A 19,260-nucleotide genomic window follows, 5' to 3' on the forward strand; every position below is an offset into this window, starting at 1 on the left:
AATTGCAGGAGGAAAGATTCTGAGCTGTTTCTCAGAATTTATTCTCCTGGATCTGTGAAATCCCCCAGCTGCAAGTAAATTCAACTAAAATCTGGAAAATTTTGTGGTCTTCCTTTTGAAGTGAGACACTTCTGCCTTGTTTTGACTCTGAGTAATTCAAATTCTTAAAATCCAGCACTGTTTTCAAAATCCCAATGAGCAAACTGAGTTGGGGTTATGGGTTAGTAGATTTATCTATTTTGGATGGTTCATCTCCCATGAATAGTGGATTATTCTGGAGAACAGATGGGAGGCCTGAGGCCACCTCTCTTCCTGCCTTCCCTGCTGCAGGGCCTCAGTGCCAAGTGCAGAGCAGCTGGTATACAACGAGATCCCAAATGGCCACCAACATTGAACATTGCAAGGATTTAATGTACTGTATAGAGTCATTCTAGACAGGCCCCATCTCCATCATATCCCCAAGTGATGGATGAGTAGCATAAAGAGAGGTAGAGGGGCCTAAGTAACATAACCTATGAGACTCATTGGGAGTAATAAGATTTAGGAGGGGATAAAGGAGGAGATGGGGGAAGAAACGAGAACTGTGATATGCACTGAAGTACAGAAGATATGTGGCAGCAAGATGCAGACGTCAGACTCATGCCATGGAAAAGGCAGATTAACTGGGAAACATGCCCAAGCCCTCCCCAGACAATGAGAATAAAGTGTTCCTGACACAATCCCATTCCTTGAAAAGGCAGGACTCGTAGAGCTTCCCTTGCCATTCCAGCCCGAGCTGGGGTGGGAGGTAGCTGTGCCATACCATCCCACATCATAGGAGGGGGACTGAGAGAAGAGGGAAAGACGCTCTCCATTGCCTCAATTACAGAATTAAAATGGTTGCTTCTGAAAATGCTGGAGGACAGGCCTTCCTGCTCCAGAGAAGCCAGTGATTGACCACCCTCACCTGCAAGTAAAAGAAGGATGTTCAACCGCATATTGGCGGACAAACCTCCAAACTCCTCAATGCTTATCTGAAACTCTTTCCCCCAAAACATAGACTTAGATAGCTAAAAATGTTTTGGAGTAGATAACCCAGATCCGCCTCAACCATTGACAGTCCATGAAGGAGCTTTTGAAGCATCCTGCTGAGGACAGAGATGAGAGAATTTTTAAGAATAACCAGTGAGCTCAACACAACCGTAGCTTCAACAAATGAGAAGATTTTTGTTTTGATTTGGGAGGGGATTGTTTCCTTGGTTTATTTATTTATTTATTTATATTTCCTGGCAAAACACTGCCTTCCGATTAATTGTATGCTCCTTTCTGAAACCAGAACATTGGAAGCACAACATGTTCCCTGAACTTGCTGGAATAAGCATCATACGTGCTCTGGCAAAGCACTTTCACTGGGCTGATTCTTTGCTGTCAGTACCTGTGACTTAATTACATCTAAAAAGCCCATGCAAATTAGCCCTTGTAGACACTGCAACAGTTCTCAGAGGGCTCTGGGGCCAACCTTTAATGCAGGATTATAACTGTTGCTAAAATTCACATTCATGGGCACATTTGTAATATATCTAACTGTTCCTTTGTTTGCTGTCTGTGGATAATAATGTACTAGAGATTCCTGGGTCTTAGTTCCTGGAAATTGTTATATTCTGGAAGTTGTTAAGTGGTTTATTAAAAAGTGATCCTCCAAGTAGCTCCTGAAGTATGCCAGGCATTGGATAAAACCTGAAAAGTATCAAGTATAACAATTGGCTTGTCTGCTCTCTGTAGCAACTTCGGCATGGTCCATTGCCACGTACATAGTCGAATTAAGTCTGAGCAAGGCAGCTTGGAGAAAGGTAACCACCGCAGCAGCACTACCATATTGCATCTGAGCTACCTGAGCCAGCAGGCGCTGGGTATTGCTGAACCCACTCCACCATGCTGTGCAGATATTCCCTCTAACCTGCCTGCACAGATGTCATGGTTACCTGGAGATTATTTTTTAATTACTGCATGTGCAGAAGTGGGGGAATACTGCTGCATTCAGGCTAGGTCTCCTGCTTTTTTGGAAGTGTTTGTTCTTAAATGATTGATTTCAGTCTCCTTAGACTTAGGACTTTGGGCTCTTATCTGATCTTTCCTCCCAAAAAAAAGAATACTGTGCAAGATATCTTCCATGAAGGTCCATTTCACTATGCTTGATTGTAGCTAGGATTGATGTCTAATTTTTCTTTGGCAGGCTTGGATGACTAGTCTATGGTAATGGTGACTTTGGTCTTTATAATGATATATTCACTGTATGCATTGTAGTATTCACTTCGAAAGCTGCATGATCATAAAAGATGAGGTAACAGTGGGTTGCTCTCCCTAGACAGCATTGATATTATTCTCTCCTTCATTAAGTGTCAGTTTTAGAAGTAGTATTTAGTCTTTGAGTTGAATTTCTTCAGGATTTAAGTGTTGCAGAAAATGCAGAAGTACAATTAATTCTTTCAGTGAAACCTAATATTTTAAAAATATATTTTGCTTTTGAAAACATCTTCAGTTAACTGCTGGCATAAGCTGTACCAATTGTACCTGAACTTGTAAGTGATCAGAACTGAGATTTTTTAGATAGATAGTAAGACAATGGATTGTCTTAGTATTATATTCAGCTTACTACTATTGGCAAAGTTACTATGGTGACGACTGTAGCTCTGGTTAAAAAATCAGAATGATCATATTTAGTTTAACCACAAACTCTGTAAGATCTCAGCATGGCTTCAAAAGTACACTTCCACCAAAACGTATGCCTGCTGCCCTCTTTTCTGAGCAGTTTTATCTTTAGTAAAATACTAGCGTAATGGGAACTCTAACCTCTGCTTTGGTCACAGTACCTTACGACAGTCTATTCAAATTATTATATGCTCTAAAATAGCTTTAGAATAACAAATTGTCCATTTCTTGAAGGAAATACCACAGTATACCCAAGGGAAGAATCTACAGTACAAAATGCCTGGGGCTTGCTTCAAGTTCTTTTTGGTCATTCTAATGAAGCAAAGCAGCCCTAAAGTAAGTCTGAACATGCCCTTTAATATTCATCTGACCTGCCCTGCAGACACATGCCATGCAGGTTAAGGCAAGCTTCAGCACGCTGATTAATTTGTGCCAAGGAGGCCTGAGTCTGACTTCAGGGTACAAAGATTGCCTGTAGAAGCTTTTGCCCACAGACCTACCCAGATCAGCTTCCAAAATACTTGGGCAATAGATTTTGGAGGCTTTTGGAGAAGATTTCATCTTCTCTCAAACAGGCCCGGGGCTCCAATATGCAGCAGGATTCCCTTCCAGTGAACCTTCTCCTAAATGTGTAGTTAACCTTGTCCAAGGAGGGAGAGAGTCACTCTTCACTGACCTCTGGAAGAATCTCTTTCTCTCCCATTGATTGTATAGAGCGTGAATTGATATTAACATCCTGCCAAGCCCTTAAATCCTGATTTAAGCCTAAAGCCGGGTACAATGACAAAATTTTCTGCAAGACAAAGAATATTTTAGGTACTAGATATTATACTCCCATTGAAGTGCAGGTACTACTCTCAGCTGAAAGGCCAGCAGCATCACTCTGCAAAGGACCTGGAGCCAGGATATGGAGTAATCCTTCCTAAGAGCAAGTCCAAGTACCAGCACAGTGGTGCCATTCAGGTGCTGAAGATGCTAAGAGTGTGCTCCTAAGTTGCCCATGAGCTGTGTCTCATTCAGACTGCAAAGAAAACTTGGTAAGATGAGCTGTTTCACAAGCAGCTTTTAAGGTCTTCAAAGTATTTCAAGACCTGGGATGCTCCTATCCAGCCATAGTCAAGGTTAGGTCTTGCATAAAATGTAAGTTAAAGTTCAAACTCAGCCCCAACCAGGGCTTACAGAACAATGTAAATACTGCTGTCATCCCGGTAGATAGAGTGAAACATGACATAGAGGAACAAAGGGAAAAAAGAGTGGCTTTGAAATTTTGCTGATAAATTTAGATCCTAATTTTAAAAGGTAAGGTGAAAGGTAAGATATGAATAAGCCGTTGATTTCATTTCAAAACTCTGGTTTTAGATGACAAAGCTTGCTTTAAATATATTTTTTCTTTAATGTGTGGGAGAAACTGTCACAGCTTTTTTCTAAAAATATTGGAAGAAATGCTGAAGGCAGGAGAAAACTTGGAAAGACTATCTTGTCTTAACAAGCAAAAGTAAAGCTTGTGTTGATATTATTCCTGTAATAATAATTCCTGACCGGTAATCCTTAGTTTACTTGAAACAGAATTGCGTTAGCCTGGATGTCAGAATCACTATTGTCTTTGTTACAGTTCTGTTTGAAATTGATTTAAAAGAAATTTGCTTTGCTCTGACTTCTCTCTCTCTTGCTCTGTCTCTCTCTCTTTTAAGGTCAACTCAAATCAAAACATACTCTTGGGATAATGCCCAGGTTATTTTGGTCGGTAACAAATGTGACATGGAGGATGAACGGGTAATCTTCACTGAGAGAGGCAAGCATTTAGCAGAGCAACTTGGTAAGAAAATCAATGGCAAAAGCTTTATGATTGCTTGTAACAATGCACAGCATAATTACTACATTATTTGTAAATAAAAGTTTACGATACAGTCATTGTAAAGAAATGCATCCGTATTTTGTTTCTGCGGGGTGAGGCCTGAACTGCCCTTGTTGCTATCATTTAACATCATTAGAATGGATACGTGTTCAGTGATGACCTTATGCAGAACATGACATGCTATCTAAAAGTGCCCACAAAATCAGTGCTGGCTCAGAAGCTGGTTACACTAAGGACATACTTCATACAGCCTCCTTTATCTTGTTCCTCAGAGAGAAAGCACATTATGGACTTTGTCATAAACAAAAAAGATTGTGCATACGCATGCAGATATAAATCATATGTTTATGCAAGTATAAACATATGTAGATATGTTCTAGCTATGGAAAAATAAGGGGGTGGTGGAATAAATAAGCAGGAGAAAAAAAAAGTGAGTGACACTAAGATTTAGCTTGCCCAAAACTGGACTATCAGGAGTTCTTGCCTTCCTTGTAAGCTTTGACTGTTTCTTCTTATTCAAAATCTGGGGGAAAGCTTTAGAAGTGAGAGAATAAAAATGGTAATTAATGAAGGCTTAAGTCTATCTTGTCTTTTGAAACTGATATTTTAATTTGGAGGGCAAAAAACATGCTTCCATTAGCTTCCATTGACTGCAACTTATCTCTGTCAAAAATCAAACAAAACCAGCAGGCTCTAGTTTGCCTTGGGCAAAGTGTTTTAGTTACTATTTTTTTATCATGTAATCAGAACTGAAATAGAATTATTTTTCATACAGTGAGATAAATCCTCCTAAGACTCCCATCTGTGCTGCTTTGCAACACACAAAAATAAGGAGAGAGGAGACTTGAGGACAGGACAGGGTATATGACCATAAATTAGTTCTGGAAAGGTAACAGGGAAGACTTGACAGCAGGTTATGTCCAGGTAAATTATCAACATTGATAAATAACTGTTTTTTTAAAACTGCTTGTAATAAAAACGACATGGTTGCTGTAGCGTCTAATTTAACAGAGTATACTTTTCTTTGCAGAAATATATACTATATGCTTAATACTATAGTTTATCCTTCTCTGTGTTAGCACTTCTAATATTTATTCATTTTAAAATGAGTTAGGAAGGTACACTGAAGGAAAACAAGATAAAAAATGTTGTAACTGTATATTCTGACCCCAAATTTTAATGATGCACTAAAATGTCTTCAAGAAATTCCTAAGTCTTTAAGTAAATCTTGAAGAATTACTTTTAAATTAACATAACTAATCTGAGTTTCTAATTCCCAAGTTGTTTTTCTATAGAAAGGTTAATGCAGTGAGTTGACAAGCAATCCCCGAGCTCATGAATTTAGCCAGATGAGAAGAAACTTTGGATGTTATACAGTCAAGAATCCTCAGTTATAATAACCAATGATAGCAAAAAAAAAAAAAAAAAAAAAAAAAAAGGGGGTAATGAGAGATATATTAAAATTTATGTTTCTGGAGTTAAAGTAAGTTCCAACTCCTGGGTTTTACAACTGAGTTTCTATGGAAGTAGATTATCCTGTATTCCTATCTTTGCCTGCTCTGGGGGTTTCCTTTCGCTGATAAATCTCCCATGGCCTTCTCAAGGACGGGGTACTATCCTGAATGTATTCTGGCTCTGATCCAGTAAGCCATTTACTGTATTCAGAGCGCACACGCATGTTTGTACAGCTTTTTGTATGGCTAAAAAGATTTCTTAAATCTGCTCAGAGATTATGGGAGATCATGGCAAGAAAAAAAAAAGAATAAATTTCCCTGAATTTTAGTAAGTTTTCTGACCATGTGGGTCAGTTTGAAGGGCAGTAAGTTGTGTCAAATATTTGGGATAGTCTTTCCTTTCTCTGCAAGTGAGTTGATTAAAATCTCTTGCAGTCAAGTTTTAAAAATGCTAACATAGATTTTTGTGTCCAGCAAGACATTTTAAGCCTGCGTGGGCCCTTGGAATGGTACAGCATGTGATGTTGATTACAGGCACAGTTATAGGGAAGCACAATGCATGTGAGTGCTGTACAAGGAGCATGTTGTGAAACATTGTGTTCTCAAATGATATTTTATTTTGAACCCTGTTTTATTTGAAGTCACCTAGAAAATGAATATGTACATGTTAGACCATGTTTTCAAAAGGTCAGAACGAACACTGAGCAAATTAGCCTTCTGGAAAACATGGGTGTCTTGTTGAGAACTGAGAATCTGAAAATGTGGGTTCCTTTGTGACTGCTGAAGTCTTTGAAAATTGTGGACTTCATTTATGTCTGGGACAAGTATTCTTTTTTTTTCATTATTATTATTATTATTACTATTAGTCTGGTGTCTGGGATGACCTCAAAAATGTGGTTTAGATCAAGTGGTAGTAGGTCTGGTTACTTGCTGAAGCTTGTCTAAATTAGTCAAGTGTCACTTCTTGTCAGGAGCTGAAAAAAAGAGATAAGAAACTGTTAATAAAACTAGATTTCTAAAAACGGGTTGACAGAAATTTTCTGATTAGATCCAACCTTGAGCATGTATCTACAGAATGTTTATGAAGACAGAACTTGTCTCATATTCATTTAACATGTTTTAAAGCTTGTTGCTAATGCCATAGAGCATGGCAATGACCTTACCTGCAGCACTGGCCACAGGCCACGGGTTAGAGGGTAAACATACAGTGATACTTCCTAGACCGCAAATTGTGTTCAGGAATCTCATAAGCCAAAGGTAGTATCTTTTTATTCAATAGCCATTTCATGGGATTTTTTTGTTTGTTTTCTTATGGATTTGTTCACAGATCCACTACAAACTTTCAATGTGCACAGTTTCTCTGAGTTTTCTGGCTTTGCCTTTGTTTTGAATCTACTACCAGCTGGTTTCATTCTATGGTTCTCAATTTTTATGATCTAAGAAATACTGAATAGTTGTTTCCTGTTACTCGCTGTAGATTTTAGTTACCTCTGTTCCCCCTGCCCCTTCCTTTTTTCCAGGCTGAAAGTTCCCAGGTTATTTAATTGTTTAAGATACGAAAGCCACCTCATATCTTGGACATTCCTTGACTCCCTATTCAGCAACTTTTGTAAAGCAGTATGATACTACAATGTTAGATAAACATGAATTAATTTTTCCAAAAGAATATACTAAATTAATTCATGTTTATTTAACATTGTAGTATCATAAAACGTTACATGAGAATAAGAGGAAAACAGCTGAGTCATGTAACTTTACCTCAAGGAGATACCAAAAAAAAAATAGAAATGTGGCAAATCAGCCATTAGAGGGAGCCAATTAACGTAATGTTAATATTTATGTAGAGATCACAGTCATCATCTTTAAACAAGTTTATTCACCAATCACTACAAAGTATGGTATGGAACATAATTCATATGCCATTCTGTCACTTCATAAATTTTTGCTTTGAGATCTACAAGTATTTGTTGCCTGGTGAAAAATAGTACAGCACCAACGCAGTCAACACTTATGTCCTCTAAAGCATTTTAGTAAAAAAGGTTTGGAATTTCTTGCAAGTAAAAGCGCATGTTTACTTACCCGCCTACATTACTCATAGTTGCCAGCCAACCTCAAAGCTTCATATGTTCATAAAAATTTTGTCATTTGTCAGAACAAATATAAAAAGAATGACTCACAGATGGCATGAATTTCATGGTTCCTTTCATCTGTGGTCTGTGTGATATATTGCAATCTATATTGTGGCACAGGCTTAGCAGGCAGACCTGTGGGCATAGACTCTGAATAGACAGTGAGTAACTGCACATGCACATGGGCAGTTGCCTATGTAACTTGATACACATTTTTCCCAATTTATTTGTGCCATTTTGCTAATATATTATGCCTGCAAATTAAATTTATTTGCATTTTTGCCTTTGGTTCTTCATGTGCTTCTTTACAACTCAGATTTTCTGAGCATATGCTACAAATAATGTAAATATTTATTAATGGCAAGTTCTGCCATTATAAGGTACATTTTAACTTTAAGGCCCAGGTCTTCGAGGTTGCTGTAAAAGCACATCCCTGCCACAGGTCCAAAGAATGTTGTGCTCATGATGCCTTAGTTACTAGGAGGATACTGCATAATCCACCCCAAAAGTCTTTTCGTCTTTTCTGTAAAATCCTATTTTGCCCCGACTTTCAGAATGCCTCCACAACTGTCACTCACAAAGGCGGTCACTTCATCCCTCATTTTTAACATACACATCATTGTGCGTGGGTTTTGTTTCATAGGAGGTTTCTTCTCCTCTCTCTCTTCTCACTTCCTTTGGACCTAAGAGTTTTTATTTTCTTCTTTATCTTTCTTTTCTTCTCTTGATTCTCAACGATTTGAAAAATAGCCCTATCAAAAGCAGGAAGAAAATTTCTCATTTCAAACCAGCCAGCCTTGCATATTTTATATTCATTTTATTATTAGCTCAAGCATGCACATAATAACAGTAAGGATATGCCAGAGAAACAAGAGTCAGCAGTCATTTGATTTCTTCAAATTATGTCTATTTAGAATTCCAGTTAGTCTGAAATCAGAGCATTTTTCAGTGCCATATGCTTATACAGTGTGTAATTCAGCACCCATTCGCTTATGTGTGATCTGGCCAAGCCTACGAGATTAGGCCTGCTGCTAAAGTTCATCAGGAAAATGTCTGACTAGTTTCTGAATCCTCCCAAAGCTTGGGTGTAAGATGGCAATCTGCAGTGTAAAGTAGGAGTGAACCTTCCCTTGTCTATAGGTCCTTGGGGGTGACAGACTCTGGAGGGGTATTAGGCTTCTGAGAGTTTAAGCAGCAAACAGAGACTTCTTTCGGGCTGTAATTTTGGCATCTAAATCCGGAATCCAGCAGGACTTGGTATGCCAGCACACAGCTCGCCGAACACCGGGTTCTGCATTGCCTCTGCTGGCTGGAGGCCTTCGCCTGGAAAGCAGGGAGGCAGCGGCTCCAGGAACACAGGCATATGGCTACGCTCAATTTTGCATTACAAGTGAAAATAATTGCCTTGTGCAGAAAAAGGCCTTTTTCATATTTCCATCCTTTGCCATTTTTCAGTTCTTGTAAAAAGGCAAGTGTTGCTGCCAGAGGAAGGAGCCAGACTGACAGCACTGGCAAACGCAAAATCTTTGCTTTAGTCATAACAGACATGGAGTATTGGCAGAGTGATTGAAGGCTCAAAAGCACCTGTCCACAGGATGTTTTTTTTGTGGAGGAGAATTGGCCTTTACTTCCATGGACTCTGAGTAGCATTACAAAAAAGTTACTTAATGACAAAGCCAAGCAAGCTATTTGTCCACCAAATGTCTCCTGCAAATGAACATGAAAAAAATCTTTGCCGCAGATGTAATTTATTCTCCAAGTGCCCTATTTCATAAGATATCTGGAAGCCACAATCCAAGTCAGTACAACTTGAATTTATATGGAAAACTTTTGTCCTGAAAGACTTTAAAAAAAAAGATGCTTACTAGGCTGTAAATTACTATGCAGTAATTGCCCTTAAAATCTGTGTGCTCTATCATAACTGAGACTCCCCCATTAGCTTTTCTTTTCCAATTTGACCATCCTAAAGGGAGGATGAAAATCTTTGTATTTCTATTAATGGTAACTGTATTAGCTCTGTCTGGAATGATGCTAAAGCACTGTTCTCTGCTGAGATGAAATAGCAAAGTTCTGCCTTTTAGGTAGCCAGGGCATAATGTTCTTTTCATACTTTTCTCAGCACTGTACAGCACCTGCCCTTTTCTGGACAGTCTAGTTCCTACTTAGCCAGCCTGAAAGCAGAGCATGCTGTAACCTGACCATCTAGCAAGTGCAGGAGGGCCTCTGAGGAAGAGCAGGGGTCACCAGCTGCTTTCAGTCTAGTTCCCTAGCAAAGAAGGCCTTTGCAATCCTCCTGTATTTCCCTGTATTTGTCTCTCTCTTGGTGAGAGCATCTTGGCGTCTGCATAAGTGCAAGACAGAATCAAGAAAGTCAGAAATTTAGACTGCTTATTTGCCTCAGGGTAGCTATCTGAACTGTTTTTTTCCTTGTGAGAAGAAACATCTCCTCAGTGCTTCTTCTGAAGCTACAGAGAAACTAAAATAGTATTCAGATCAGTTCCGTAAACTTGGATTATTTTGTGCTCTGGAACCTTAATCTGTATCTCCCATATGCTCAAAAGCCTTGGCCATTTCTCCCCTTTCAGCTCTGTTCTGCCTTACCCCCACACATGCCTGTGGGGATTTGTCATGTCTTTGCATTACACTGCTCTGCTCCATCTCAGCCACCTCTGCATACAGGTCATGGTGGGAATGTGGCTTGAGCTCTGCTGTCATGATAACTGCAAGGGATTCACCTTGCTTCAATCTCATACATGGAAAAGCTTCCTCTTAGTTAACAGCAAGCACTGGGAAAGAAACTGAAGGAAGAATTAAAATGCATGGACCTGAGGCCCTCGTTCACAGGCATTTTGGAAGCACATGGTCTAGGCCCTATTTATAAAATATTGGCCAGATGAGTCAGGAGGAGGGGAGAGGTCACTGGCAAAAAGCTCTGCAAAACATCCATAACAAAGTGAAAAACAACCAGAATTCAAGAGTTTGTACATCTTTTTACTAAAGTACTTATTGCAGACACACTCTTCTAGGAAACACAGCCACACTCTCTCTGAATCTGTTGCACTGACATTTACAGAAAGGATTATTGATATGGATTTTTTAAAACTGCATAAAACATCTCTTAACTATGTGCACAAGGCTATCCTATATGACCATTTCTACATCTATAGGACCTACTTCTAGTGGCTATTTGCAGGTCATATATATATGTATATATACACACACACATATACGTGTGCATATATACATATATCTGTCTATGTGTACAAACGTATGCATTTATGTATATATACACATGTATATACATATATACAGGTCAGATATATATATATATACGCAACCATTTACAGGTCATATATTTGAGTATAGTTCAATCTGCGCTGCAGCAAGAACTGTGCAAGGCAGCAGTGGGTAAAATGCTGGGGAGTCCAAATTTGCTAGCCAGTATATTAATCAATGCATCTAAGCATAGAAATAGTGCCTGTCAGAGGCAGAGGAGGGGCTGTACAGAGGAGGGGCTGTACAGAGGAGGGGCTGCCTGGGAGAATCCTCAGGACAGAACAATCCCTCCTGGAGCTCTCCTGCAAGAGCTATTCAGATACTTTCCTGGGAGGGCAGCTAGGGGTTCTCTCAGCTGTCCTCTCTGAGGGGTCTCCTTGTTGGGCCTCAACTCTTTTGCCTTACAGGCCTGCTTGATCCTCCTCCTCGTTCTGTCTCCATTGCCCGAATCAGTGAAAGAATAGTGCTTATCCTGTTGCTTTTCTGCAGTATCATAAGCACTACTTATACACTAAGATCTGTCTTTGCTTGGAAGGTGTTGTAGCTGTTAGGGAAGGCATTATTTACCAGCGAAATATCCTTGCTGTGTTAGACAAATTTCAAGTTAGTGGGTTCTGCCTTTGATTTCATGCTTGGCTTTCATTTCTCTTTATTGATTTGAGAAGGAAAAGAGCTTAAGTGTGGAATGGGAACATGGAATTAGAGCTTATTACTGATGGGATCGTGGGCAGTGACATTACTGGATTATGGTCAGGCTAGAAAGCCATTATCTAGACAATAATAGTGATATTCTGTCACAGTTATGACTTGTTTATCTTGTAAATACAGAACAATGTTCCCCGCAGTCGAGGGAGTGACTCCTGTTTTAATGCCATGTAACTGAAGTTCTGTTTGCTCTGCAGTACAGATGTCCTGGTTTCAGCTTACACAAGCACATACAGCTGCCCAGCACCTTCCCAGCTGGGTCAGGGCAGCCTGACTGCCACAGCTCACCCGCTTCCAAAGCCTCAATTAGATGATGACCCGCAGTCTCCCTTTTGGACTGCAGTGTAGACATGTACTTTGGAGTGGTCGCTTGCTTCCAGACACTGCTGAGCAGATGCCAACAGCTATGGATAGCTCTGGCTGCAGAGTCCAGCACAAGCACAGACAGGGCAGAGGCTCTTCTTCCCTCCACGTACTCCCCAGCACATCTGAACAGTAATTTCTGGCATGAAGCTCCAGAGGAGCCCTGGAAACCACTGAGATTCCACCTTCGTTCCACCTCTTCCTTTTGTTTCAAAATGAAGAAGAGAATACATAAATCTTGCTAAACTAAAACAAATAATTGGTTTGAAATACAGATTTAAACCATCACCCAACATATGATTTCTGTATACTATATTCTTTATTATGTATGTTCTTCCCTGCTTCCCAGACTCATGCAGAAAGGAGAAGTTTTCAAGCCCCGAGGGTTAACCTCACATCAACGTTAATGGAAGTTGCATGAATAAATCCCTTTTCAATATTTGTATATCTAAGGGTTTATTATCTAAACAAACTACAAACGCTAACTTTGGCTTGCAGTTAGTTTCTATGCTGTTAAACAGTTTAGCAGTTTGTGGCATTTCAGCACAAGGCACTTCATGTAAATTAAAAATATTAAGGATATTTAGAACAGAGAAGAAAGTTTTGCACTGGTTATTAGCATGCACTGGGATATCATGCCAAGCTAAATATAATTATCTACTGTAAATCTACACTAAACATGCAAAAGCTATTCATTAAGATTGCACATTGGATTAAATGTGCATATTATATTTTATTTAGAGGGCCTACTGAACACTTGGTATTAGTGTTATCTAAGTAGTTGCATTTAATTTTTAAGTGGCCTTCTGAAATAAAAGATTAGCCCATTCACTAGAAAACACACACCGTATGCAAAAAAAGAAAAAAAAAATATGTTTTCTCCCTTTTTCATTCATACTGCCAAGCGTTTAAAGTGACTGACATTTTCTGACTGTGGTTTTCCTCATAACAAACTACAGAGGTAGTTGTACATTGTTATACGGCACTAATCAGAAAGAATCAAAATAGTTCTGCAGATGTTTAGCCACTTCTGTAAGATTACCAGTGGATTAGATGTTTTGTGAGTCTTAATATTGAACTCTTTGGCACTAGAAAGACAGAATTACCAGAAAGCCTTAAATTGCCAAGGAATCCTCAGGTGAGAGCAGTGTGGTAACAGTGGGATAAGGCAGAGCACAGGAGGAAAGACCTAAAAACCAAATAAACAGAAGAAGACAGAGGAGGTGCAGAAGCAGCAGTAGGAGGGGAAGCTCCAGCACGGGCAGAAAGCGGGGGGGTTGTAGGCCCAACAGCAAGCTGCCTGCTCAGCCCCTGCCGTCTCTAATTTTTCCCTTTTCAATAGCACTCAAATAGATGAAAAAGTCCCTCTACATAATTGAACTAAGGAGAAAAGAATATGCACGTTTACTTATTTATTTATGTACTGTTTTGGCTTGGAGGGGTGTGCCTTTGTCCCAACAGATTTTCTTGTATTCTGCATAGAGCTCACACTGCAGAATTCTTTCCTTGCCTTGTTTGCTTTTCTCACCTGGTTGTTTCCACATACAATTTTCTATTTTGGCACCCAGTTAATGACATCATGGAAATAGTTATTTCCAGTGGAGAATAGCGAGACCTAATAGAAATGGAAAACAGTGAATTGTTCTTTCACAGTGGCCAGACATATAGGGCATTTCAAACATAACAGTACTCTTAAACTAGTGTCAATTTTATTATGAAACCATTTTAACAGTAGAATATGTTTTGGGGCCAATCATGATTTTAGCTGGAAGCGAATAGCTCTAAGGTAGTTTCTCTGATTGTTTTGCAAATGTAACTGCTCTTGCAATATCGTGTGTGCTCTTCCGTGTTTACTTTCTGAGTCTCTCTCCATTCTTTCGTCCCCAGGAGAGATTTGTGTATTTATTGGAGAGATTGGAATATGTATCCAACCAATATGTTGTTTATTTTATTAGGTTTTGAATTTTTTGAAACAAGTGCCAAGGACAACATTAACGTCAAGCAGACATTTGAGCGACTCGTGGATATCATCTGTGACAAAATGTCGGAAAGCCTGGAGACAGATCCCACCATTGCCGCCGGGAAGCAGAGCACACGGCTAAAGGACACCCCCCCTCCACAGCAACCCAACTGTGGCTGTTAATGCAGCCACCAACAAAGGCAGCTCCAGCCTGTTCTGTTGCCAACAGAGTATTTATGAATGGTCTATATGCCTCCATTTATAGCATCTGATTAATTTATTTGGGAGAAAAGTCTTTTATTTTACATCAGCAGCTGGTCAAGTTATGTATATAGAGACGCTATTATTAGTTTGTGAGGATGATCCTCTTTTAGCATCTGTTTTTTGCATGCAGGATGGCTATTAGTTTCTCTTTTTCTTTTTATTGTTTTACATTGTACTTGCTTCAGCTGGTGCCATGTCCTCAGACCACATTTGCCTAGAACTGATTCCTGCTTTGTCAGTTTCAAATTATATTCTTGTATCCTTGGGGTAGTGGCCAAGGTGTTTCAGAATAAGCTTCCTGAAGCCACTTACAATTTTTCCTGACTGAAAATCAATTTAGAAATATTACTCTAGCGAGCTAATCACTCATTTTGTCCAGATTATTTGTACAAGGGACATTTCCTGGAGCATAATGCCTTGGCAAACCTGGGCTCATTTAAGATACACACCATGGCTGCTTGGAAATTGCAGGGTGTAGGAAGGACAAACCTCCAGCCTTCCTGGACAGCAAAAAACACCCCTGCAAGATCCCAGCCAAGTAAGGGTGTTCAATCTAGATCCTCAGAGATAGTAGGTATTTCATCCTGCGCTACATTCACATTTTCTTGGTAACTGCCTAATATCTTTCTGAAACTGGACTTAATTTCCGAATCCTTCATCTGAGAGAACTGCCAAGACCTGCCTCAGCTGAGAAGAGCTGGACTAACTCTTTTCAAGTCTACCTGCATTAGGTAACAAAGTTCTGCTATCACCTCTGACAAAACCAGATATATTATGCTCATAGCCAAAATCTTTCTTGTCATGTTCCTGCAAATCTGCATTTTTAAGCTTTTAGGAATTTCATCTTCCATTCAGTCACTGAGCACCATTGCAAAGGCCCCGTATTTTAGCTCAGATCCATCATAGAGATGCTGCTGATGTCAGTGAGTTGGAATTTGACCTCATTTTGGCTTTGCTGAGGATATCTGTTTTTTGATAAGACAATCAGAAATTCAGAGGATATTTAAAAGTTTTAGGAGTAATAAATAGTTGTCAATATTTATGGAGTTAAACTGAATAAAATCATAAAATCAGGAAAGGGTTGTGAAGACAAGTGTTAAAAATCGTCATATGTCACAATGCTAAAAAGTGCTCACTAATAATTAGCAGCAGTTTCTTACATCTTTGCCCTGTGGTATACTGCATTATTTGTGTCACTGTGACATTTTTAAACTAAATGGTATAATTGAGAAAGCATTAACTGGGTTATTATTTTTGTTAGGCTGGCTTTAGGACTAGGTTGACATTTCTCAATACAAAAAAAAAATGTCTGCAACACCAAAAAATGAAAGGAAGACAGGTTAAATGGCTTGAATAGGTTGAAAAGTTGGATTTTGCAGCCGTGTGCTTCACGGCAGTCCCAGGATTTTTGCCATAGATTTTGGGCAGATTTAGACAAGAAAAATCACGTTCTCTGTACTCTCAGTTCTCAGGTGGAACCTGGCTATTGTAGGAAAATCCCCAGAACCACAGTCTTTTTGGAAGCAATTTATTGTCATTTCCCCAAACATTCTAAAACTTCTGTGTGAGTTCTGGGAGAACAGCAGGACTGGGATTTTCAATTCTACTTTAAATTATTTGAATTATTTCTTGGCCTAATTCTGTTCCTGATGACTTCTGTGATAGAACAGCAATTTTCTTAATTGAAAACATGGTTAGCCCAATACTGAACCATTTCAGAAATCCCATCCCAGCCTGATCAAGCTCAAGATTTAACCATGCAGTCACACATACCTCATAGCCACTGCCTCTAAGCTAGTCACTGGAGAAGACAGAACAGCATTTGGTAGGATCCCCGATCTAAACACAGTTGTAGCACAGTTCTGTCAAGAGCAAGGTTCAGGCTAGCAAAAGACTTATTGTAATGATACAAGCAGGCTGGATCATTAAACTAACTATTATACATTCCAAACTATTTTCTGCCTCATCGCAATTCCTGGTGGCAAAGCACTACCATGATGAAAACCCAGTATGCTTTGGCTTTGCACCCATTTGTTGTCCCTTTCAGCGCAGATTTAGGGCTGACTATCACGGGACGCAGCCACAGGTAGCCACTTCAGCTGAGATTTGGTCTGGGGCAGCAGGTGAGACATAGAGCACGGCAGTTCTGAGGGACTAGACACCTCGTGGCAGAGGGTCCTGAACTCCATAGTGCCAGCTGAACTAATAGTGCACCATCCATTTTCTGAGTTACAATCTAGGCTGATAAATGCTATTAGTGGCAGGCTACTGTGATGCATGGCTAGTACACCAGCCTTGCCATGCTCTGACAGTGTCCTGCTTGCTGCATGAGCTGCCTGGTGCAGAAGAAATTCCTGGGAAGCAGCAGGAACGCTGGCGCCGGTGGAGCGGAGCCTGCACGTACATGTTGGCTGTTCCGACAGGACCTCTTGTGCACGAGCGGCTGCTCCTTACAGCCCAAGTAGCATGTTTCTCCCTCGGTTTGTTTTTGGTTTGATTTACTTCGACCTGTTTGGTGGTGTTTGAGCCTATGAGCTAGCCTGATCTTCTGTCAAAATATACTCTCTGAACCCCTGTGTACGTGACTGTTAGCTGGGACTGTTTGTTCCTTTGTGCTTATCCTTAATGTGCATACATACATTGCATACATACATGCATAATGTAGAGCAACTACATCTATGTGGCCTTTCCAGAGCATCAGTCTGAAAAATTAGGTTTTCTTCACAGTCTCCTCAGCTCTGTATATCCAGCCGTACTACCTGCACCTTCTTTATTTTAGGAATGAAGTGCTATTTTATGGTGCACAAAGCCTGCTGGAGCTTGATCCTGTCTTTGAGAGTGCTTTGAGTTCAATTGTCTTTTTTTAGGGGAAAAATGATGGTACAAATCTTATATCTGATGAGGACAGCTTTGCTTCTTCAACAGCAGACAAATGACGCTCTACTTGCAATTCAAAAGAGACCCCAAAACTTCAAAAGTCAGTCTCCCCCGAAACTACTCTTTATTGCATTCACTTGTGAGAGACAAGTATGTAATTAGTATTTTTAAGGGCATCGACTAAATAAATAACTAACTGTTCTGCTATTAAGACAGATTCCCTCTTGGCCTGTTCCACATGCAGACATACAGCATACAAGCCAAGTTCCTCTTCAGCAAGACTCATTTTGTGATTTTTGTGATGTAAAACTACAAGGATGAAAAATCCTCATAGGGATTAAAGCAACATACCTTCACTTGTGCAAACAGAGGTGTGGATTTTCTTGATTTGCACCACTTAATCTGTACACAGTCTCTTCAGTATGGTTTGACTCCAAATTCTCAAAGGCTCGTCATCTGTTGGGTCTCAATTCAAGAGGCAACTCAGTTTTCAAATTCAATTTTTGGGGTCAGTTTTCTTTATTAAGTTGTTATTTTAAAATATTTCTTCTTTTTTTTAATCTTTGTTTATACATGGGTGCTAACTTAAGCAGCATCTACAACTGCACATAAATAGTATGCATATAGAACAGTACATCTTTGACACTCATTCAGTTCCCACTGCTACTTGTTCATGCTCAGTGAAGCCTTCCCTAAGTCCCACAGCGGAATTTAAACAGAAAGTCTCATTAGCACCAGAGATCAGCTGGGTTCACTTTGCAGATTGTAGGATTATTATCATCCATAGCTCCAGCAGGCATAAATGGCATGTCATTTATAGCCTAAGGTACCTGCTTTTGATTTGGGGGAAGGGATGGGAAGGGGAGAGAAGCATAAACCCTAATCTTCCCATAGCTTCAGGATCATGCGTAACATGCAGAAATAAAAGCTAGGGATTGTTTACTACTTTTGGTGATAAATTTCCTTGAGTAATCCTGACATGTACCTGCAACTGGTGTTAAATGAAATATGTTTGTGCTGTAATTCTCATTTAATATTTTGTCAATAATGTCAGATATGTCGTGCTTCAGTCGGACTGTCAGAATGCGTAACATATGCTGCTAGTGTTTGTGGAACTGAAATGTCTTAAATGTTGCATGAAACTATGTTATAAAAATAGATATGTTTTCTATTTTTTGAATACCTCAGAACTGAGGGATCATGGGCCAATAAGTGCAATATTTAATGACTTACTCAGTGTATATAAACTTGTGCGAAAGGGAGAAGTGTCATGTATGTGTGATAAGCTGTTGATGATTCCTGTGTGGCTCAAAGTAGCTTTCTAGTAGCTGTATGTGTCTTGTAGTAAAACTTATATAGTAAATGCTTTACCAATGTAGTGTAAGAATACTCTACTCTTAAGTCATTTAAACTATTTTTCATATGTGAGACAATGGTAAAAAATATCTGTATGTTTACTGCAAGTGCATGTCAATTTTACTTTTAGAATTGTGAGTGTCCTTTTTGAAAATGATAATGTTATATGGACAGTAGTGGGGCAGTGCTTTCAGTCAGAAGATAAGCTTTTTATCCTATCTGCATAGATTTTTAAAGCATGTTCTCCAGAAGCATTGAAAGACCCCTCTTGGCACTCATCACTTACAGGGAGTAATTTATTCCTGAAAGAATTAGTTATATGCTCTGTCTGCC

At 39.5% G+C, this 19,260-nt stretch overlaps 1 protein-coding gene across 1 annotated transcript in view; it reads left to right on the top strand.

The window, feature by feature from the left end:
* LOC148594961 (ras-related protein Rab-3C) overlaps positions 1-15,162 on the top strand; it is a 111,250-nt gene extending 96,088 nt beyond the window's left edge. Inside the window, exons 4-5 of the mRNA XM_088523267.1 lie at positions 4,380-4,504; positions 14,426-15,162. Of these exons, the coding sequence (XP_088379393.1) occupies positions 4,380-4,504; positions 14,426-14,613 (313 nt within the window). The 3' untranslated portion in view covers positions 14,614-15,162. The remainder of the gene's footprint in view (positions 1-4,379; positions 4,505-14,425) is intronic.
* The last annotated feature ends 4,098 nt before the right edge of the window (positions 15,163-19,260 follow it).

This window comes from Tinamus guttatus, unplaced genomic scaffold (assembly GCF_059628265.1).
Source record: "Tinamus guttatus ecotype Peru unplaced genomic scaffold, ASM5962826v1 Tinamus_guttatus_pri_ptg000173l, whole genome shotgun sequence".
Classification (NCBI taxonomy): domain Eukaryota; kingdom Metazoa; phylum Chordata; class Aves; order Tinamiformes; family Tinamidae; genus Tinamus; species Tinamus guttatus.